The sequence below is a fragment of the Physcomitrium patens genome, chromosome 17, assembly GCF_059467195.1.
Source record: "Physcomitrium patens ecotype Gransden chromosome 17, ASM5946719v1, whole genome shotgun sequence".
Classification (NCBI taxonomy): domain Eukaryota; kingdom Viridiplantae; phylum Streptophyta; class Bryopsida; order Funariales; family Funariaceae; genus Physcomitrium; species Physcomitrium patens.
This window is the reverse complement of record NC_143426.1, coordinates 15,232,843-15,255,680: the sequence shown is the minus strand read 5'-3', so window position 1 is coordinate 15,255,680 and position 22,838 is coordinate 15,232,843. Positions and strand designations below refer to the sequence as shown.

The window sequence follows — 22,838 nt, the reverse complement described above, 5'->3', positions numbered from 1 at the left end:
AACTTGATTGAAATTTATTTGAGATATATTTGTGATTATTCTTATATTTTTTAGGATTTCTTAAGGATACTTTTAAGATTTATTGTGGATTTTCTTTCAATTCCTTCAAGATTTCTTATTATTTCTTTTGGAATTTCTTCAAGTTTTTTTTTGAATTTGATTAAATCTTGTTTAATATTTTTTTAGATTTAATTAGAGTTTATTTAATATTCTATTAGAGTTAGGATTTTATTGTAGCAATTTCCATTCTACCTTCCACAGCCAAAAGCTTGATGTATTCTTGAGCAAGATTTCATGCAATACAACAATATTGATATCACATGCGTTCATATTTTTTTAGAGCATACAAGGTCTTATGTAATTTAATACCAAGATATTATCTTAGAACATATGCATTTAGAGGTTCTTTTTTCAAACCAAATGAAACTTTCATATAAATATATACATTAAGAGAACCATATAGATATGCAGTTATCACATTCATGATATGTATTTTAAGAGTAGCATGGACTGCCATTCCAATAATATATTGAAATATAATTGAATATATGATTGGAAAATATATAGATTTGTAATCAATGCCTAACCATTGGATAAATCCTTAGGCAACAAGATAAGCTTCATAGTAGATTATTTCACCTTTGATATCTTATACTAATACCATCTTATATTTCATAAGGCAATATATAAGAGTATCCACAATTGGACCAAAGACTTTCTTCTTACGCAAAGTGATATATTCTTTCTTGATGGCATTTTCTTATTTTAACAAGTGAAGACAATACATTGCTTCTTCAATGGTTTTAAGTTCAGGATCTTTTTCTTAGTAAAAAAGAAATTTTACAATCATGCATGTAAATGATTCATTTATTATAATAGATGGTCTATCCCAAATATTTTTTATAGTATAATATAGAATAAATAATTTTGTACTCAATTTGATTTTATTGTTTTTAATATCAAGATTTTTTATTGTATAAGGTAAAGATATATTTAAATGGATATATCATCATTAATAAAAACTCTTCTAATGTGAGGTATATCATTGAAACTATGAAGTATTTCATTTGTAATCCATTTTAGATGTAAAATCTTGGCAACTTTAGTTTCAGCCAAAGATGTTCTAGGATTAAGATTTATTGTAAACATTTTTAGTATCCCAAATACATAAGTATTATATTTCTTTATTGATTAAATATTCTTCTTAAAATACATGGAAATATATTCTCTTCAAAACAAAAATTTTAAAAACATACATATAATAATGTGCCAATTGATTGAACAATATAAATAATGCTTGATGAATCAAAACCAACATATATACCTTCTTGTTGATGAATTCCAATGGTGTATTGTTGTCATGATGTAACATAACTAATAAGTAAAAAAGGTGAAAAAATTATTACATTATAGAAGATCTTACTTCAAATATTATAGCAAATTATCTTAGAAAATAGACAATAGTAAAAAAAAAAAAAAAAAAAAAAACTAAAGGTATAAATGCTACCTTTTTATAAAGTAGACTTCTACTTACTTTGTAAGACCATAAATAAGGAAAATCAAGATAGATTAAAAAAATAAAGAATATGAGCATATATAGGAAGAAATTAGGAGTTGATTTTAGTAAAAAATTAACTCAAAAGAGTAAAATTTGATACCTGAAGAAGACCAATTAGCAACTTGGATCAAAATCAGACCTTGAGGCACAAAATCAGGCACTAATGGCAATTTTGGGGTTTTTTGCAAATCAAAGAAAGGAATTTGAGAGTTGACTTGATAAGGTTTATTTGAACATTGATTTTGAGTGATTTGAGTGTGTGATGATTTTGTAAGAGCTTTGCAAAGTCATAGTTATTTTGGTTGATTTTAGAAGTTGTGAAATAAAAAGGATATTATGTTTTAGAGAATTTCATGAGTTTGTTAATAGATCTATGGTTCAAATTTTGATAACTTATGAGAATAGTTGTCAAAAATTTATGTTATAAGTTTGAACTTGATCAAACACTTAAATTGAAGGTTATTAAATTTTAAGTAGGTTGAGGTCTCTAAAATTAGACTTTGAAAGGTAGTTAGGATTTTTAAGAACTTTAGCTCTCTACTAATTAAATTGGAATGAAATTTATGTATAGGAATAATAGACTTGATTTTTTATACATATGTAAAATTTGAAAACAATTGAATGGTTTGAAAAAGAGATATTGGTACTAAAAGTTCAACATTTAGATTGGAGTTAGAGGCTAGCTAATACTCGAGCAAGTTTTAGGGTTTTTCTTTTATTTAATAAGTACAATTGTCTTCAAATTTATTGTACTATTTTAAAACTAAGAAGTGAGAGATGTATAAATTTTCAAGCAAGATCAATGATTTAATCAATAGATATTATGATTTTAATTTGTCAAAATTATGATTTAATTTAGTTTAGGATTTAGGATTTTTTTAGAATTTGATTTAGAATTTAGAATTTACCTAAGGTTTAATTTAGGATTTAGAATTTATCTAAGTTTTAATTTCGGATTTAAGGTTTATTTAGGATTTGATTTAGGATTTTAAATTTGTTTAGAGTTTAAGATTTGGTCTAGGATTTGATTGAAGTCCATTAGGATTTCAATTAGGGTTAAAATTAGGACTTGATTGAGATTTATTTAAGATATATATTTTATTATTCTAATATTTCTTCATGATTTTTTAAAGATTCTTTTAAGATTTATTATGGATTATTTTTATATATCATCATTTAGTTCATATCCTTGAAAAATTGACAAGAGTACACTTATAATATGAGAGCTTTGTCTTATCTTGATTAAGAGTCGATTACTCCTTTCTCATGATAATACATAAGCATATTAGAAATTACAGATTATCTTCTTCAAAACTGATATTATTCTTAGTATTTTCTTTGTCTTCAAGTCCTTTCTTCTACCTGTCTTAAGTGGTATTAGATATTTATTTTGAGTGTTATTATGGCAGAGCTTATTGAAATGAAGAATTCAATGGCATAAATGCAAGAATAATTGAAAGAGTTGATGCTTGTAATGCATCAACTTAGCTTATCCCCATAAGGATCAATTAGAATGGCAGGAAGTGAGGATATAGAGATGATTAGAGCTGCTTCAACATCTACACCAAATCATGTCCTTCCACCCATGGTGGAACATCCTTCAAGTATTAGAGAACCAAGAGTTGCCCTACTCAAGAAGTTTGATGGTATAAGATCCAAATTTCGAGGATTTATCAATCAAGTACAACTTGTGATTGAACTTCAATCTCAAAGCTATCCAATTCTAGGATCATAATTTAGATTCATTTGCACACTTCTTTTAGGTTCAGCACTATCATCATTTTCATCTTTTCTTAAACAACAAGATCTAATATTAGATAATCTAGAGGCATTTTTGATAGAATTCTAGTCTATGTATAGAGAACATAATGCAACTTATGTTGCAACAAACAAGATCCGTATTTTGTGACAAGGCAATCAATCTATAATGTTATATACTTTATAGTTTTGATAACTTGTAATTGATATCAAGAGGGATGATACTGCACTTATTAGCCAATTTTTCTATGGATTGCAATATGAAGTAAAGAAATTGATGTTCAACTTATATGATTCTCAAACATTGAGTCAAGTAATTGACTTTGCTCTGAAATGCGAAAATCAACTTTTTAAATTTTGATTTGAAAGTCATACAAATAGGCCTCAATGTTACTATAATTTGATGGCAATACCAATATCTCTTCAATACATATATTTAAAAATAGAGGATATACAAATTGATGTGATACATTTTAAACCTCTTATTAAATATGAAAAGACTCGTCGCCATCAAGAAGGATTGTGCTTATATTATAGAGAAGCTAAACATACTATTCAACATTGTCTAAAGAAGCGACAAAATTACAAAATGAAGAGCACATTAGTCAAAGAAGACAATGTGTTGGAAAATGAATTTGTCCAGCTACAATAGGGACTATGTGGCTAGAATCTTATACAATTTCTAATGAAGGTCCTATCCCCTACTCAAAATCCTCTCCTTGTTTTATAATAGATGTACGTTTATGACCTAATAATTATAAAGCCTTTGCCTTGATAGATTTAGGAGCCTCAACTTATTTCTTAGACGTAGACTTTGTTAAAAGTCATAAAATATCATTAGTACAAAAAATCAAACTTGTTCATATAGAAGTCATAGATGGTTGTCCATTTTCTTTTGGAGATATTATTCATGAAACACTTCCTATAGATGTAGCAATAAATAGTCATAGTAGTTGCATAATCTTTAATATAATTAGATCTCCCTCTAATTCAGTCATTTTAGATTTATCATGATTAAAAAAATATAATCCTTGCATAGATTGGATATCTCGTACCCTTCACTTTTTTAAAAGCATAATTAAGAGTGAAATTAATCTAGTAGGAAGTCATAAGTCAAGTGCAATTAAACCTTTGTTTGTAGATGCAAGAACTTTCTTGCATGTTGCAAAAGAAGGATCACCTTGTGTCATTTATACCACACCTATTTTTAATGATGCAAAAACTTCAAGTGGCATTCTCAACCAATATCAAGAATTTCAAGATTTATTTGAGAAGAAGAATGCCAATATTCTTCCAAAACATTATTCCTATGACTAGTCAATTGACCTTCAAGAAGGATCACAATCGTGATTTAGACCAATCAATAGTTTATCACAAAAAAAATTGGCTGAACTCAAGGAATATATTGAAGAAAATCTTGCGAAGAATTTCATATGTCATTTCAAATCTTCAACAAAAGCTCCAATCTTATTTGTGAAGAAGAAAGATGAATCATTGCGGATGTGTGTCGATTATCGAGGACTCAACAAGATCACCATCAAGAATAGGTACCCTCTACCTTTGATATTTGGACTTCTCAATCAATTGAATCAAGCTAAGTTCTATACAAAAATAGATCTATGAGGAGCATACAATCTAATACGTGTTAAAGAAGGAGATGAATGGAAGACTGCATTTGAAACTAGGTACGGGTATTTTGAATACAATGCCATGCCTTTTGGACTTACAAATGCACCAATAACTTTTCAACATCTAATGAATGATGTTTTTTTGGAATTTTTAGACGATTTTATTGTCTATTATCTATATGACATCGTGATCTATTCTAAGAACATAGATGAACATGAACTTCATGTTCGTCAAGTATTACAAAAATTAAGAGATGCAAAACTCTATGCCAAGATAGAAAAGTATATATTCCACATTATTCAAGTTGACTTCTTAGGATATAATATTTTAAATAATGGACTTATGATGGATTCTAAGAAAGTTCAAATAATTATAGATTTAAAGATTTCAAAAATGATAAGAGATGTGTAATATTTTTTAGACTTTGCCAATTATTATCGGATCTTCATCAAAGACTTTTCTTGAGTTGTAGTTCTACTTACACATTTGACTTGCAAAGAAAAACTTGAGTAGAGTAAAGAAGCTAAAGTATTTTTTGAAACTTTGAAGTTAGCCTTTATTTTTGCATCAATCTTATATTGCGTCAACTTGTTTAAGGCATTTTTTATCAAAATAGATGTATCAGACTTTGCTTTGGATGTTGTATTATGACAAATGGGAGCAGATGATAAACTTCACTTAATAGCTTTTTATTCCAAAAATTTTTTAGAAGCCAAGATAAACTATGAAATCCACGACAAAGAGCTTCTTATAATTGTCGATTCATTTCAAGAATGGTATCATCATTTAGAAGGCGCTTCTAATCTAGTCACCATATATACAAATCACAAGAATTTCAAGTATTTCAAGTCAGTACATATTTTAAATCATTGTCAAGCCTGTTGGAGCATATTCTTATCAAGATTTGATTTCAAGATCACATATCGACCCAAAAAACAACAAGGTTTGTCAGATACCCTTTCTAGATGTTCTAATCTTGTACCAAAAGAAAGAGATACATCTTTTAATCAACAAAAAATAATTGTCTTGAAGCCAGAGCATTTTCATCTTAGAGTAATGAAATCAACATTTACTATTGATTCGATCCTTATGAAACAAATCCAATCAAGTATGTCTTTTGATCCTTTTATTCACAATATCAAGAATCCTTCTCATAAGTCCTAAGATACTTCTAAGTTTGAGTTCAAAAACAACCTACTCTATTTTGAAGGTCGATTATATGTTCCAAAAAGAAAAGCATGATTACGTGTTCTTCAAGCACATCATGACTTTCCAACAGTATGATATTTTCAATATAATAAGACTTTGGAACTTACATCCAAAGATTTTTGGTGGCTACAAATGTGGAAGGATGTGAAAGACTTTGTTCAATCATGCAACATTTGTTAAAGATAAAAAACTCCTCATCATCGACCTTACGGACTTCTTCAACTATTATCTATTCTAGAAAAACCATGGTCTTCTATTTCTATAGATTTCATCATCGATCTTCCAATCTTAGGTTCTAATGACTCTATATTTGTAATAGTAGATTGTTTTACCAAGATGGCACATTTTGTACCATATATAAAATCTATCACAGATAAAGAAATAGCTAAGCTCTTTCTTGACAACATCTATCGCTATCATAGATTATCCAAAGATATTATATTGGATAGGAAAACTTAGTTCGTATCAAGATTTTGGCAAATTCTTTTCAAGATTCTAAAAATAGATATAAAACTATCTTTGATATTCCATCCTCAAACTAATGGACAAATAGAGTATGTTAATCAAGTTTTGGAGCAATATTTAAAATGTACCATCAACTACCAACAAGATGATTGGACAACTCTTTTGCCATTGGCAGAGTTTGCTTATAATAATAAAATATATTCTTCTACAAAACAAACACCTTTTTTTGCCAATTATGATTATCATCTATGACTTGATACTTTTGACTTTTCAAAAGCTCATAATCATATGGCAGAAGATTTGGCAAATCATTTATTAGAGCTACATACAACAATGAAGGCGCAATTAAAAGAAGCTCAAGAACAATAAAAGATCAATGTGGATGTCTATCGAAAAGAACAGCCACCATTCTACATAGGTGATAACGTATGATTACTTCATGGTAATATCAAGATCACTCATCCTTGTGACAAGTTGGACTATTGTAGACTTGGACCATTTTCTATTTCTACACAAATCAATTCAGCTGCATATCATTTATACCTATTGAAGTCAATGAAAATCCATCTAGTATTCCACGTGTCTTTTCTTGAACCATTGTCATACTGTAATTGCTTATAGTATGTAAAAATTAATTAAGACATATAATATGTTTATAAGTCTTGATGTAGATTAGAGTGGTTAGTAAATAAATTTAAAGAGAATTGATATAAGAAAATTTATTTGGAGATTTATTTATTTTGATTATAGTATTTATATTATGTAGGATTTAGATATTTAGTATAAAGCTTAAGAGAAGGTTGGAGTCTAAAGATGAAAGTCTAAACTATTAGGAGGCTTATTGGGAGGGATGAAAGCAAGGAATGGAGATCTTCATTCCTACTGGTCGAAGGCCATGCCCAATGGGCTTGAGGGAGGCTGCCCGAGGCCTTATTAGGGATTAAGATTTCTCTTTCGAGGTAATTCGAGCTTTGGAGGCTAGGGTCAGCAATAAAAGATCGAAAAATAGAGTTGGACAAAAAACTTTCTTAACTAAACTTTACATATACTATTGGATGAATTCTAAGTCTAGATGAAGGAGTTATTGGGCATTGAAGACAATACATATAATTCAAAGGTAGTAAGTCAGTCATTTTGTTGATAGTCATGGTTGGAGCCATATCTTAAATTTTTGGACTAATTTTTGGCTTAAAATTTTTATAAGTGTGAATTATTAAGTTAAAAAGCTATAGATCAAAATTTCATGGTATTTGAGTACTTATTTTGTGAGATATGAAGAAATTAGCACACAGATGTATGTAAGCTAGGGTTTAAAGCTACTGTTAGGATTTTAGTGATATCTCAAGTTCCATAATGAATTTGTGATTGAATTTTTTTGTGGTAGTTTTTGAATGTATGTCAGAGTTTTATGAAAAATTTAAGGTTGTTTGGACAGTCCGATCATGAGATATGAGCTATTGAAGTTTGGAAAACATTTCTCATAAGGATATATAAAGTTTTAAGATACTTTATCATACATTTGGGTGTTTTCTTGGTACTTGGGCTTATGTTTTGATGTAATTGCTCTAAAAGGAAAAATATTATATATATAAACTTAGTACTTTATATCTTAGACTTGATAGCATCTTGCCACGGACATACTCATGTAAGCTAGTAATTACATATACAAATAGGTGGAAATAAGTAAAAGTAGGTAAAAGTAAGTTAATTCTATAGTATTTGATATGGAAGCTTCTTAGAAGCTTCATAGATATTGCTTTGACTTCATAGGTGTCTTTAATTGACTTTTTGGATTAGAAACGTGGTCAACAAGTTGGCCATATGCCACACATGTTGTTAGCTTGAAGATCAAACTAACTATGTGGCCCACACGTAGAAAAACTTGCCTTGTAAGTCAAGGCATGTGTCCTACAAAGTCAATACATATTGGAGGTCCTATAGAACATCGCCACGTAGCTCCTAGTTAGATAGTATATATAGAGACAAGAGTGAAGTCTTCTTCACTCTTGTCAACTCCTTTCTTGCTTCCAGTTTAGTTTCAAGGGTCTCTAGTTTTCTTGTCTTTTGGCAATAGCCATTCCAGTTTTTCTTTCAATATACATGTTTATTTATATTTTATTACCTTTCTTTGAATGAAGGCTCACTTGTTTGAATTACTTTTTCATCGAGTTCTTGTCCTTGACAGATTGACAAGAGTATACCTACAATATATGAGCTTTGTCTAATCTTGATTAAGAGTGGATTACCCCTTTTTCTTGATAAGATATAAGCATATTAGAAGTTACGGATTACCCTCTTCTAAACTGATATTGTCCTTAGTATTTTCTTTGTTCTCAAGTCCTCTCTTCTATTTGTCTTTAGTGATATTAGACATCTTTTCTTTTTTAAATATTATCATGGCAAAACTTGTTGAAATGAAGAGTGCAATGGCACAAATGCAAGAGCAATTGAGAGAATTAATGCTTACGATGCATCAACTCAATTTACCACCACAAGGATCAACAAGATTGGCAAGAAGTGAAGATATAGAAATGGTTGGAGCTGCTTCAACATCCACACCAAACCATGTTCTTTCTCCTATGGTGGAACGCCCTTCCAATGTTAGAGAACCAAGAATTCCCCTACCCGAGAAGTTTGATGGTACTAGATCTGAGTTTCGAGGATTTATCAATCAAGTGTAACTTGTGATTGAACTTCAATCCCAAAGCTATCCAACTCCAAGATCGCAAGTTAGATTCATTGGTATGCTTCTTTCAAGTTCAGTACTATTATGGTTTTCATCTTTTCTTGAACGACGAGATCCAATATTGGATAATCTAGAGGCTTTTTTGGAGGAGTTTCGATCCATGTATGGAGAACATGATGCAATTCGTATTGCAACCAATAAGATCTGTATTTTACAACAAGGCAATCGATCAGTAATGTTGTACGCTTCACAATTTTGACAACTTGCAACTGATATCAAGTGGAATGGTGCTGCACTTATTAACCAATTTTTCTATGGATTACAATATGAGGTAAAAAAATTAATGCTCAACTTACCTGATCCTCAAACATTGAGTCAAGCAATTGACTTTGCTGTGAAGTACGACAATCACCTTTTTGAATTTCGATCTGAGAACTGTACAAGTGGACCTCAACGTTACTATAATTCAATGGCAACACCAACACCTCTTCAACACATACATTCGGAAGTAGAGGATATTCAAAATGATGCAGTACGTTTCAAACCTCTTACTGAGCAAGAAAAGACTCATCGTCATTAAGAAGGATTATGTTTATATTGTGGAGAACCAAAGCACACTGCTCAACATTGTCCAAAGAAACGACGCAATCACAAAATGAGGAGTATGGCTGTGAAAGAAGACAATATGTTGGAAAACGAGTTTGTCCAGCTACAATAGGGACCATGTGGTTAGAACCTTGTATTGGCTTACATAGAAAAGGAAACAGAAAAGAGAGTAAAATTGAATATAAAGTTGCTAAAGCAAAGGAGCACTTAACACTGAAAGCGTGGTAGAAGTTTTGGCCGGTTTTGCATATTACAAGCATCAATGGTAGGGTGTGTGAATGGAATAACAAAGTAGTATCCTTCTAAAAGACTTCTTTGTTGTGGAGTAAGTCTTGTAGTGTAGCTTTGGTATTGAGCTGCACATAGAGCGAATCTGCAATAGAAGTATTCTAATTTTAATTTTTGAAAATCTTGTGGTAAAGATAAAAATGGAGAAATAAATATGTAACAAAAATAAGTGCTTCAATAAATTTATCTATGATAAATTTTTTATTTTAAAGATTGTTCATTGAATTTGCTGATCTACTAGGTCGAGTATGCAGCTAGGTCTGTCGATTTATCCACTAGGTCAGTCGATTTATGGTCTCCATAAATCTTGTAACTATGAAATTTGTGAGATATCATTTAAATTCAAAAATTTTGGTCATTTAATTTATTTTTTTTTCATTAATTTAGAAAGATGAAATAAAATAAAATAAATTTTTACAACATTATGAAGAAGAAACAATCTAAAGATACACATACACGTTTATAAACATACAAACACAACAAACAAACACACATGCACATACACTAATAACTTAAGTTTCTAATACATACATATATATATATATATATATATATTGTAATTTAGGATCTCTGTCTGAGTCAAAGCATCTGAAAGCTGTTTCCTGGGCACTATCTGAACAGCAACAAAGCAAAGCAGGTCCTTGACCTTCCAACTATGGATCTAACCCAGCATCTAGAACTGCCCACACAGTTTCGCAAATGCAACAAATTGAAAGAACTGAACTCATCACATCTCCTGCTTACTCTTTCTTTCTTTCTTCCTGGCACACACCATCACTAGCAAACACACTCACATCGTTCAAATGCAGTGCATACAGGAGAGACTGGTGACGACGCAAGGGTCACCACAACGTCCTGAATGCAAACAGGGTCACTGCAACTGAGCCCGAATATGCAAAAATTCATGGGATCCACACCTGGTTGGGGGTTCTATCTGCACAGGTTAATGACAGAGACGTTACTTGTCCTCGCTGACGCGATGTTCACGACACTTGATCGACTTTGCCGGGGGCTCAAGGATGGGAAGTTTCGGGTCTGAGAGGACCCCAGGATAGGGAGGTGCAGGTGGAGGAGGCATGAAAATTTCATGCTCCACCAGAATCGACTCAATTCCTGCATTTTCAATGCCGAAATTCGCATCTTCGAACCATGCTCACCAGCTTCGTTCATCCCAAGAGCACCGCAGCAAGCATTACAAAAGCAAAGAAAAGACTAGTAGACACCCCTCCTTTCCCCTCTCCTCATTTGATGGGTCAGAGCGGTCCCTGTCGGAGGGACCTGGAAACTGTGCGTCAACTTTTCCACCCACCTCGGCAACTTTCTAACCGTTGAGAACTTTACAATTGAATCCTTTGAGAAGACATTCCTGAGGTGGAATCGATTAAATTTAAAACAAAGTGACTGCAGTAGCTGGGAGGTTGAGGAAAGAGTTCGGCAATTATATCGTGTATTCTGTTTGGGTCACAAGTATGAGAATACGACGTTCTTCTAAAAAGTACTTGATAGTGCATTTCATGCATGTGGCAGACTCCTGGCAATACAAGTCATAGGGTGTGCATGGATACATATAGCTACAGATACGAGATGTCAATGTGTGCACATAGGTCTGAGAATCATCGCGGAGAACACCCACATCACCACTGTCTTGCAGTTCTGTCGCGTATGATACGTGGAACCTATATCTGTTGTGACTTTTCGGCACTTACAGTCTCTGGATATCATCTAGCACCACATGATCAGCAGTGGGCGATTTAAACTTGTGGCATTCGTGCACGAAAGGTATGATCCCACAATAGTAGAAGCGTGGTCGTCAGGGGATACGATGTTGTGGTATGCAATAGTCGATTGTTGAAAAAACCTCGTCTTCAGCATGTTCGGGTCATCCAGAGCTGCAGTGAAGGGGAAGAACTTAAATCCCCATGGTATTCGTCTAGTTCGCCTGAGTCATGATACCGATGTAAAACCAATGATCCCGATCCTCATAAACCCTTGATGCAATCCCCTGACGACCACGCTTCTATTATTTGTGTGTGTGTGTACGTGTGTGTTTTTAATGAGTGTTAAAACCTCCTCGGAGAATACTAGATTGCTTACCTGTAGATGCAGGGAATTTTTCAATCTACTTACTAGATGATATCTGGTTCGAGATTTAGGCTTGCGAAAACGATGCGTACTACCTGACCACAGACAGATTGTCAATTTTTTGACAGGCATGGAGGAAGTCATGAGAGCGTCCTTCAGTTCTGGATCAGTAGTCGCGTTTGTGATCATAGCCACGTTGTCATATCTGTGGATATTTCGATGGCGGCAGCGGCACCGGATAGAGCCTAAGGAATGGCCCATCATTGGTGGAGCACTGGAGACAATTCAGCACTTCGACGTCATGCACGACTGGATTCTGTCGTATTTCAACAAAGGGCTCAAAACATTTCATGTCAAGTACCCCGGGATCACGTACACTTACACTATCGACCCCAACAATATCGAGTACATCCTGAAGACTAACTTCGCAAACTTCCCCAAGGTAAAATTCAAAAACATTACGTCTTGGGGTATCCGCCAGGCTGAGGAAAACGACGGATAACTTGATCTCAGACTCGCACCTAAAGTCTACACGCAATCTATGGATCCTCATGTGCAGGGGGAGTTGTACCACAGACACATGGAGACGCTTCTAGGTGACGGGATCTTCAATAGCGATGGGGAAGCGTGGCGCCAGCAGAGGAAGACGGCGAGCTTCGAGTTTACGTCTAGGGTTCTCCGCGACTACAGCACTGTGGTTTTCCGGGAGAATGCGCTCAAAGTTGGGGATATTCTCTCATCGGTGTGTCAGAAGCATCAACCCATCGACATGCAGGTTCGCCAAATCACGTTCCCCCTAGCATACAGATTTTTCCTACTTGTGTCGTAGCTGTAAGAAATCAGAGCTGAACCTTTTAAACGTGTTGATATGTTTAGTTTTGAAGGCCGTGATTGAATGACTGATTGATTGATTGACTGTTCTGAGCAGGATCTTTTTATGAGGTTTACTTTGGAGGGCATCTGCAAAGTGGGGTTCGGCGTCGAGATTGGAACATTGTCCGAGTCTTTACCAGCGGTGCCCTTTGCGACGAATTTCGACAACGCCAATGAAGCAGTGACTTACCGGTTCTTCGATCCCTTCTGGCCACTGAAGCAGATGTTCAACATTGGCAATGAGGCGGTGTTGTCACGTAGCGTGAAGGTGGTGGACGACTTCACGTACAAGGTGATCAAAATTCGGCGTGCCGAGATGGATTTGGCCACCTCCGAGGGCCATGACAAGGTTTGTTATCTTGCAGAAATATGTGTTTAGAATGATCTCAAACCGCGAAGTCTGGTAAAATTTAGTACCGGTATTGAATTTGCCAAAAACCTCGTTCAATATGCAGAAAGCAGATCTCTTGTCTCGTTTCATCTTATTGGGCAAGGACCCTGAGCAGAACTTCACGGACAAGACTTTGCGAGACGTTATTCTAAATTTCATCATAGCTGGTGAGCGGCTAACATTGCGTCAAACAGTCCAGTAATCTAGAAGCATCACGAGCCTGCAGCTTTTCGCTGTTAGCAGCTCATGTATACAAATCAGTTTAAATCTCAGTAAAAATCTCAAGCAGTTGTGTGTCTGTTTACATGAATTGAGTAGTTTTGAAGTTGATGATACAGCGAGTAACATTACCTCTAACTTCGAATTGATATTATGCTTTGATGATTGTAGGGAGGGATACGACGGCAGCAACGTTGTCCTGGTTTGTTTACCTGTTGAGTATTTATCCCCACGTCGCTGACAAAATTTATGACGAGCTTCATGCTCTGGAGAAAGATGCCAACATAAATGCCAGCCAAACTCTGAACCAGAAGATGCGAGAATATTCATCCATTCTATCATACGATGTTCTCACCAAGGTGCAATACCTCCACGCTGCCATCACCGAGACCATCCGACTCTACCCAGCGGTTCCTCAAGTAACTATTCACCACTAATTAACTTGTACATTATAATATCCTGGCTCAAGAAGTTGTAACAAATCGTTTCAAAAAAGTTCCGAGGTGAAAAAAAATAACTGTGCCACGTCACATGCTGGAAAACTGATGAACTTGTGCGGCAAGTGTACAGGATCCGAAAGGGATATTGGCTGATGATGTTCTTCCGGACGGGACAGTGCTGAAGAAAGGAGGGCTTGTTAGTTATGTTCCATATGCTCAAGGCCGAGCGAAGGTGATTTGGGGTGACGATGCCGAGAGTTTTCGGCCCGAACGCTGGATCAAGGACGGAGTGTTCATCCCCTTGTCGCCATTCAGATTCAGTGCGTTCCAGGTTCAGTAATCTTACCTTGATTTTCCCCTTATCACAACCTGAACCGTTGGTTGAATTCTTCCTTCCAAAATCTAATCCCTCGACGGTAAAGGTCCACTGAATCCACCAGCTGTTTGTGATGTTTGAAATCAATAGGCTGGCCCCCGGATCTGCCTAGGGAAAGACTCAGCATATCTTCAAATGAAGATGGTTACTGCACTGTTGTGTCGATTCTTCAAATTTGATTTGATGCCAGGCCACCAGGTGAAGTATCGCACCATGGCAACTCTAGCAATGGAGAATGGAGTGAAGATGTTTGTGACCAGACGCTGATGCTAAGGTGTCTCTGAACATTTCTACGATGATCGTAGGAAACGTAACATTGATGTAAATTAGCCACAGGAGGATTAGCTACTGACACGATGTCAATGTACGCAACTCTAAACTTTTACTTTAGGATATGGAAGTTAGTGCGGACTGAAGGGAAATCGATCACTAATCACCTTCAATGTAAAAGCATTTCAACGTGTGCTTGCCTTTGTCAATAAAGTGATAACTTTGTTGTTGAAAAATATGAAGCATTCATAAGGTGGGTGTGTAGATACTTTTGTTGTCGAAAAAATTGATGCATGCAGGAGGTGAGTGTGTAGATAACTTTGCTGTTAGAAGACGTGATGCGAATTATTCACCTGCTCTTTTCTAGAAAGAATTTTCCCGACAAGATGTGATTTGAAGTGAAGAAACAAACAAATTTACTAAACGAGTACACACCACAAATTTGTAAAACTTAGATAACTCATGTTGATTTGCAATAGTATCCATGGTAAACTAGTTACCGAACCCCAGTCGTTCCAAGATTACTATTATCAGAAGACTTCCAGCCACGACGCTTCTGCAAGGGCATGAAAAGAAGGCCATTACTCCTCCAGTGCCAAGTGGATGCCTAGGTAAAAGAAAAAGAGAAAGATGATTTCATACTTGATACACTGGCTAAGCGGCAGAGTGAAGCTTCCCTACGGTTGCATGATTTTCGTGACTGCAACCATTAAATGAAAAAGTGCCCTACTCCGACAAAAAATTATTTATTTGGCACAGTTATTCATAAGCTGGCTTTAGATGTAATTCATGAAGTCCATCTAAGCTGTTTAAAGTGATAAAAGCCAGCCACTAAACCTGTCTATTAACAATCTTGAATTGTCCTTCTACTACACATCTAAGTTACCCTGCAAGTACGGTAATATGGATACCCATCATTTCAAGGAGTGAAAAACTGCATTAAAAACAATCCATAACCTAAAACATGACGTTTGAACAATGCGCACAAATATATATATAGATAGATACTACAAATAGCACTGAGGTCGACTTCTGATTACAGGTTGAGGTAGTCGCCTCAAGCTCGCATTGGACTAACTTCCATGGGATAACTGCCTAGTACTCTCAAAAAGGTCGCAAACTCCTGAATGTACAGAATATGGTGCTGTTAGCTTCAATAGACGGCAGAAATAGTGATCACTGATTCAAGACTAGAAAACGTTGTAATAACTTGGAACCTCATTGAAAAGCTAGGTACGAACAATCAAAACAAACCGTACTGCAATTACAGTAGTTCTGAGACAGTGAACGTATGGCATTTTGTGAGGAATAATATAACCTCCACTGTGATGGAATGCTTTACAATATATCTGCCTTTCTATGTACCTGTAGATGCCCAAGCGCATTTTGTGCTCGCACATCAGCCATTGATGCCTCAAAATCCACATAAAAAAGATAATCAAAATATCTGCACAACAATCCTTAATGTTATCAGGATCCAATGAGGGGTTTACGTCATCGCCGAAAGGTTCGTGAATATTCCGGTGATGCTGAACGTGAAAACATACTGTGCATGCAAAGTATATATGAGAATAATAAATCATGAATCGACCGATTCTTTGTCACAGTTCTAAAGAGGGTATATGCGGTACACGAAGCTATTGGGAGTCTGTGACTATACTTGGCAGTTCCATTATTGCTATCGTCAACCACGCGTAGGGGTCGCTTTCTTTGAGGACGACTTTCAATCTGTCAATTCAGCGTAAGAATTTCAGCTACAAGCTCAACATGATCAAAGAACCCAAAGCACAAGCCTTCATAGCTTAGTAAACTGAAAGATACCTTGGTGAGATTGATACTCCGCAGCGCAAAGACAGCTAGTGCCTTGAACAGAACACCCGGTCCTTCTTCCAGTGTGAAAACAATACTGGTCTGAACCAAAGTAAACCACCAAGACAAGGAAATTGAAGAAATAGACTACCATATCATGTGCGGTAACACATTTTATAAGAAAAAGAAATCAAGAATGTGAGGACAAAACAATTAAACAGCTCAAACCCAAAAATGTAATCACTTCCGACACGTACCAACGTAACTTTTTATCACATTCGGATACATTGGCAGGGATCCTCACAGATAAACCACCAAACACTTGATAGGATTTTGTGAAAGGAGGGGGAGAACTACCCACCTTGAATGGTCTATCAATCCTTGGAATGATAGGTTCACGGGCAAGCATTAAAAACCTAGTGACATTATCCAGATCATCCTGCAAATTTTATCATCGTGAGCTCCTTGATTTAGGTCATCACGGCTATATGCCCTCAATAATGAGAAAGCCAATGTGCATAAGACATTAATCTCTGATCTAGGGCCACCCGTTCTATTCATTGAAGGAAGCATTACATAACAACACCCATCAGTCATTACATCCCATACTGGCCAATAAACAAAATTAAGGATAGCCCTAAAATTCAACATCCCAATCAGCTTCAAAGCTCAGAGTCCACATGGACAGAGTTTTACCTGGATACCATCCATTAGGATCTCAAGTCCATAAATTTCTGCAGCTCGTGCACTGGCAACAGCCCCTGTATCCCGGAGTTGATGGGCAGCAATAAACTGCAGAAAGCAGTTTCAAATAAGCTGATTGATATACTTTATTGAGTACATAAAACCTGCTTGATATATACCAGAGATCACAACTACATACACAATTAGGATACAAAAACTACAGCATGAAAATCACAACCAACCTTAATCAACATGTAGCCATCAAGGTTTTCTGTATGTAAACATCCATAGATAGATAGATAGATAGATAGATAGATAGATAGATAGATAGATAGATAGATAGACATAGGGGAACGAAGAAGATCGAAATTGAAACAATTTAAAAAATCTGTGTAATACTCTTTCCTGCAGGTCTAACCCAGCAAACTGTTGGAATAAATGACAAGGACAGATTGAGAAGTTTCTTCACAGAATTCGAGTAAAGAATGTTGAAATCAAACAACAGTGTACCAATAAAGAAGGATAAAAGAGACAAACCCCGTACATACTGTTTAGTATGATTCAGCAATGATCAATGTAAGAAAAATCCACGCGTATACATTCTAGGTTACCTGTGCAGCTCCAGCAGTATCATCCACAGCTTCTCGAGCTACACCTAACTTTACCAGTGTGTGCTCACATTGAGCAAGAGCCTGCGATTTGCAAATAAAATTAAAATTTAGATGATGTAAGTTACAATGTTCATGCAAGCACAAAACATTATCTTTTCTCACGTCAAGTCAAACATGACCACAACCAGAGAAAGGCCCTCCAGCTACGCAGGCAGTCACTGCTGCATCAGCATGATGTGAAACTCAGGAATCACCAGTAGACCCAGCTTCCTTGAGCAGGCACCTATCATTTAGAAAAGTATGTGTCGGCAACAATTATAAAAGCAATCCATCTGGATTAATCATATCAATGTAAAATACTTATAATGGCAAAGACAAAAGACAGACATGATATCTTTGTAGAAAGCACCAAGTACCTGCGGATGACTGACAACCCGCAACAATTCCTCTTTTTTCACACCTGGGAGTCCTAAGAGGCAATGGTGAACTCCAAGTTGAACTTCACCAACTATGTGGAGTCGATGACGTAGCAATAAATCGTAGTTGCGGTGTATACTTCCCCCTAGAGAATTCTCTATAGGTAAAACTGCTCTGTCAACCAACCAAAGCTCCACCGCCTGGAATCTAGAAGTTAAAAATTGGTGAACAAGGACTGGAAAGCAATGAGACATTGTGCTTACAGCAAACATTGTCAATAACTTGCTCATCACTTAGGTCACAAACAGAAGATTATTAATTTTTATGCAGAAAAAGATCACGTCAAAGTGCTTATCCTTAGAAGTTCTGCAAACATTGTGAGAGAAGAAATATACACTAGCAGCAACATTGCATGAAATTTGCAAAATTGCGACATCCTTGATATCCGACTGCAACAATAAAACAGCACCCACTTCAAATCTAACAATCTGTTCCCAGAAGCGCAGAGCGTACGCTGTACCTGAAAAGCAGCTTCAAATTGGTCACAAGGAACAGCTTCACACCTAGGGTAAGCTTTGGCAGCTGCTGCTTCACTGTAGGCTCCGGGAACACCCTGGATAGTAAAGCAGTGTATTGATCAAACAAATTGCCGGTGACTGGAGCAACTTATGCAAATAACCATCAAATACAACAAAATCTGGATGTCGGAGAGAAAAGTTGTGAAATAAAGTTAAAACTGAAAAAACTAACTAAAATCTAGGTATTAAAGCTCTGCAGAGAGTGGCCCTCAAGAAATACCTGATAAGCTACACGCACATCAGACCCATGTCTGGGTGGCAAAGCTAAATCGGTTATAGACAAGGGCTCTGTTCAGGCCAACTCCAGTACTTGAGTTAGATGATGACGAACCAGGATGACTTAAGTAAATTCATTCTTCCATAATCGTGCTTCCAGCTTGAAAATCAACCAACTCATGACAAGATAACATAACATAATACAGTATCAATGCCAATAGCTGCTGTCTTGCACACACACAGATCTTCTTGCTCGCTCTCTCTCTCTCCCGCTCTCTCTCTCTCTCTCTCTCTCTCTCTCTCACACACACACACACACTACAAAATAACCAAAAATAAAGACTAGGAAAAACTCCATAAACTTCCGTGCAAGTAAATTATTTTGCGTTCAGCTCTCGACAAGCGACGATAAGCATGAGTTTGACGATTAAAGCCTGAAATTGGAAGAATGGCCCATTACAAAGGACCTGCATTAAGTGCCTTTTCAGTACTAATGAATAACACAGCGCATTAGACTATCCTAGTGGTTAATTCAGCTCGATAGATATATCTCAGCTGTGCTTACTTGGAATTTGTAGGCTAACTAAATCACTCGTGGGAACGATTGGAGCGTTAGGACTGCCTGCATTATCCCAGGCTTGCTCGGCTCTTTCCTCCTCAACATGAGGAGAAGATCCGTCCTGGACAGCGAGCACACCTTTCTGACCCACGCAACCAGCGGCCCGCCTCAAGACAGTGATCGTAGGATAAAGTAAACCGCGGCCTCGAACAACTAGTGTGCTACATTCTCGCCTCTTAAAGCTGTTGGCCAATGCTCCCTGTCTCCTCTCAAGGATCAATGCACTTGAGATGCAAACTGCTGCCTCTAACTGGTTCGCACACTTAAAGCCACCTACGTACGGTTGGATAGCTCTCGCTGTGCCTGCCGGACATAGAGCGATGGCCATTGCTGATGCCACGGCTCCCTATTCCTCCAACTCCGTTTGATTGTCCTTTCGATCCTCACGAAACTCTGTAATACTGCATACGGTATGCGCGACGAAGCTAACCAATGCTTAGGGTTTTGAAGCTACCTGGAGAACATTCCCAATAAAAACCCTGCGTATCATGGAATTACGTGCGTTTTCTTCGACTTATTCGACTGCTCTCGAAAGACAATACATCATCTCGCTAACATTCGAATGGCGCAGAATCTGACTGAACCATAATGCAGGCACAAAAGCTGTGACGATACCAAACACGACTTTTTTCTCCGTCAATTTCTTTTTGAGACCCCCGAAAGTCCACACTCTCGTTCACACAGCGCACGGTCGCACCCCTGCCCGGCTTCACTGGGATTGAGACGCCACTACTGACCACTGGCGATGACCGCCTTGGCATGTGAGAATGCTCTCATGGCGGTGTTGTTATTTCCAAGTGGTGAAAAAAGAAAGGTTTTGCGCAGTCAAGTTGATTGATTATATATATATATATATATATATATGTATTCAATAAAGAAAGAATAGGTGGATAGAGGATATTGCTAATGTAACCACAAGATTTGTTACTACAATCCACCATTCATTCAATATATTTTACTAGTTGTTTTATTCTTACAAAAAAAAAAAAAAAAAAAAAAAAAAAAAAGTTGTATTTCTGATATGTTTAGTTTTTATTTTTTCCATTATATAAAGATAAATTTAAATTTGATAATAAAATAATTAAAAAGACAGTAAGAATATGTTGTGCTGGTGGTAGCAAAAACTCTATTGGCATTAGTAACACTCTCTCTCTCCCCCCATATATATATATATATATATATAAACATTTATCTATATATATGTACTGAATTAATTGTAAGGTGAGAAGTGTTAAGTTGAACATTAAACTACAAGCACCAATCAACAAACTTCTTTGTGTGCTACAACTGATTAATATGAATACACTAAAAGTAATGTGTCTTCATGTTATTGGTAATTTTATATAAATATACATACGCATATATATATATATATATATATATAGTTTTTATATGAATATTTTTTTCTGTGCAATGCAAAAAAATAAATCAATACATATAATTTAATCATTTTATAAGAAGTATATCATTGTATTATTGTGTTGGCAATAAGAATTTATTATAACAAAAATATCATGTTTCTTTTTATAAAAAGGAAAAAAAATTAAACTTTTTCTTTAAAAAGATTAATTTTTTTAATTTTAATTTTAATTTTTCATAATTTTTAGAATCTAAAATCAATTAACTAATTAATTAGTATTTTTATTTTACATACTAACTATAATATGTTTTTTTATTATATTTTTATATTGAAATAAAGAAAAATTCTACATATCAAATTTTATATAAATTAAGAATAAAAAATAAATAAGAAAAGCATTTTAAGTTAAAATACCTCTTCGGCAAAAGCAAAAAAACCATAATACAATTTACATCTATCTATCTTCCTATTTTCTATTCAACACAAATAAGATTTGGTTTTTAGAGGTAATTTTTATGTATCATCTATCTTAAGGATATTCTTTGCCATTGTAATCAAAACTAACATTCTCTCTTCTTGTGGATGAGATCCTCATTGTTTGTGTTTTTTAAGCTTCTGGTGTATTGACAGGAACAAAAAAAACAATGAAAACAAGCAATTTCAAACACTGTTTTTTTTTTTTTTTTTTTTTTTTTTTTAATCTATTTTTTGTAAAAAAATAAGTTTATTACTTTGACCAAAATGACAACTTGATATATATCATAACCACCGCACTAACTTAATCTTTTTTTTTCTATAATTGAAAATTTGAATTTCTTCATTGTTAGAGGCATGTAGACATTGGTGCTCAGCAATCTATTGCCAATAAATGATTGCTAAACCATATACCGCACAAGTTGCTATAAATCACATGATCATGTAACCAGCCAATTGCAAGTGCTGTAGTGACTAAAAGAAAAGGAGAACAATGGTGTTTCTCTTAAGGCTTGACTAAATAAGTTGTGAACCGGAGTTGCATGTTTGAAAATTGGATTTTTGATCTTTTGAGTGATGAGTGGTAGATTGGAGAATTGAAATGTTAATCTTATGGTTCTAACATACCAATTCTGGTATAGAATCTAGTGTTAATCTTGTAGTTTGTTCTCACAACCATGTGTATATGAAAAGTACCAATTTAGTACAAGTTAGGTTTTTATTTATTTTATTATTTTTATATATATATATATATATATATATTTCTTCACAAATTAAGATTTGACAAAAAATACTAAGCTTTAAAAAAAATATAATATCTTATCTTAAGAAAAAAATTTACTAAAGAAAGTTTATTTTTATTTTTTTGTAAAAAAATCAAGGTGATTAAAGATAATTGGAAGTTATTAGTCTTCTTTAGTTTTTTCTTAGTATTAGGTTGTATGTATGTGTTGATGTTGTAAAATAATTACGTTTACAAAAGAATTTATTATGTTTATTAAAACATATATGATTATAAAGAGATAAAATAATAAAAAATGGATTTTGATTATTTTAATTTTTTAATTTAAATATAATAATATATATATTAGAAAGTTTTTATTCCCTCTTAATAGTCTATTTTGTACCATTTTGCCTTGAAATCATCTTATGTAATACACAAAGATTGACTTGTCTTGAAAACATTTAGCTTCTAATTTTTGATCATCTTTTATAATTCT

The 22,838-nt window shown here is 34.8% G+C and overlaps 2 protein-coding genes across 4 annotated transcripts; one reads left to right on the top strand and one right to left on the bottom strand.

Moving 5' to 3' along the window:
• Nucleotides 1-11,793: 11,793 nt before the first annotated feature.
• On the top strand, nucleotides 11,794-15,095 carry LOC112294808 (cytochrome P450 704B1). Its single transcript, XM_024545675.3, has 8 exons — nucleotides 11,794-11,978; nucleotides 12,410-12,723; nucleotides 12,841-13,056; nucleotides 13,210-13,503; nucleotides 13,610-13,712; nucleotides 13,936-14,183; nucleotides 14,335-14,535; nucleotides 14,671-15,095. Exons 2-8 carry the CDS (start codon nucleotides 12,412-12,414, stop codon nucleotides 14,845-14,847), a joined length of 1,551 nt encoding a protein of 516 aa, XP_024401443.1. The 5' UTR covers nucleotides 11,794-11,978; nucleotides 12,410-12,411; the 3' UTR covers nucleotides 14,848-15,095.
• Nucleotides 15,096-15,559: 464 nt separating this feature from the next.
• LOC112294809 (arogenate dehydratase/prephenate dehydratase 6, chloroplastic) lies at nucleotides 15,560-20,420 on the bottom strand. Of its 3 annotated transcripts, none has more exons than XM_024545676.3 (11): nucleotides 19,731-20,420; nucleotides 19,170-19,237; nucleotides 18,892-18,984; nucleotides 18,371-18,571; nucleotides 17,955-18,035; nucleotides 17,356-17,451; nucleotides 17,021-17,098; nucleotides 16,672-16,761; nucleotides 16,511-16,578; nucleotides 16,216-16,297; nucleotides 15,560-15,973 (listed from the first exon to the last, which is right to left on the bottom strand). In XM_024545676.3, exons 1-11 carry the CDS (start codon nucleotides 20,110-20,112, stop codon nucleotides 15,908-15,910), a joined length of 1,305 nt encoding a protein of 434 aa, XP_024401444.1. In that variant the 5' UTR covers nucleotides 20,113-20,420; the 3' UTR covers nucleotides 15,560-15,907. The 3 variants fall into 3 exon arrangements, 2 of the variants coding, with proteins under 2 accessions (XP_024401444.1, XP_024401445.1); XM_024545677.3 differs by having other exon boundaries at nucleotides 16,482-16,578; nucleotides 19,731-20,400; XR_002973463.3 differs by lacking the exon at nucleotides 16,511-16,578 and having other exon boundaries at nucleotides 19,731-20,400.
• Between the last annotated feature and the right edge of the window lie 2,418 nt (nucleotides 20,421-22,838).

Coding starts and splice junctions, on each gene's coding strand:
- LOC112294808 (XM_024545675.3), top strand. CDS start 12,412: ATGGAGGAAGTCATGAGAGCGTCCTTCAGTTCTGGATCAGTAGTCGCG. Junction 13,057..13,209: donor ATCAACCCATCGACATGCAG/GTTCGCCAAATC, acceptor TGTTCTGAGCAG/GATCTTTTTATGAGGTTTAC. Junction 14,536..14,670: donor TCAGATTCAGTGCGTTCCAG/GTTCAGTAATCT, acceptor TGAAATCAATAG/GCTGGCCCCCGGATCTGCCT.
- LOC112294809 (XM_024545676.3), bottom strand. CDS start 20,112: ATGGCCATCGCTCTATGTCCGGCAGGCACAGCGAGAGCTATCCAACCG. Junction 17,452..17,954: donor ATACTGCTGGAGCTGCACAG/GTAACCTAGAAT, acceptor TGCTTTCTGCAG/TTTATTGCTGCCCATCAACT. Junction 16,762..17,020: donor GGATTGATAGACCATTCAAG/GTGGGTAGTTCT, acceptor ACTTTGGTTCAG/ACCAGTATTGTTTTCACACT.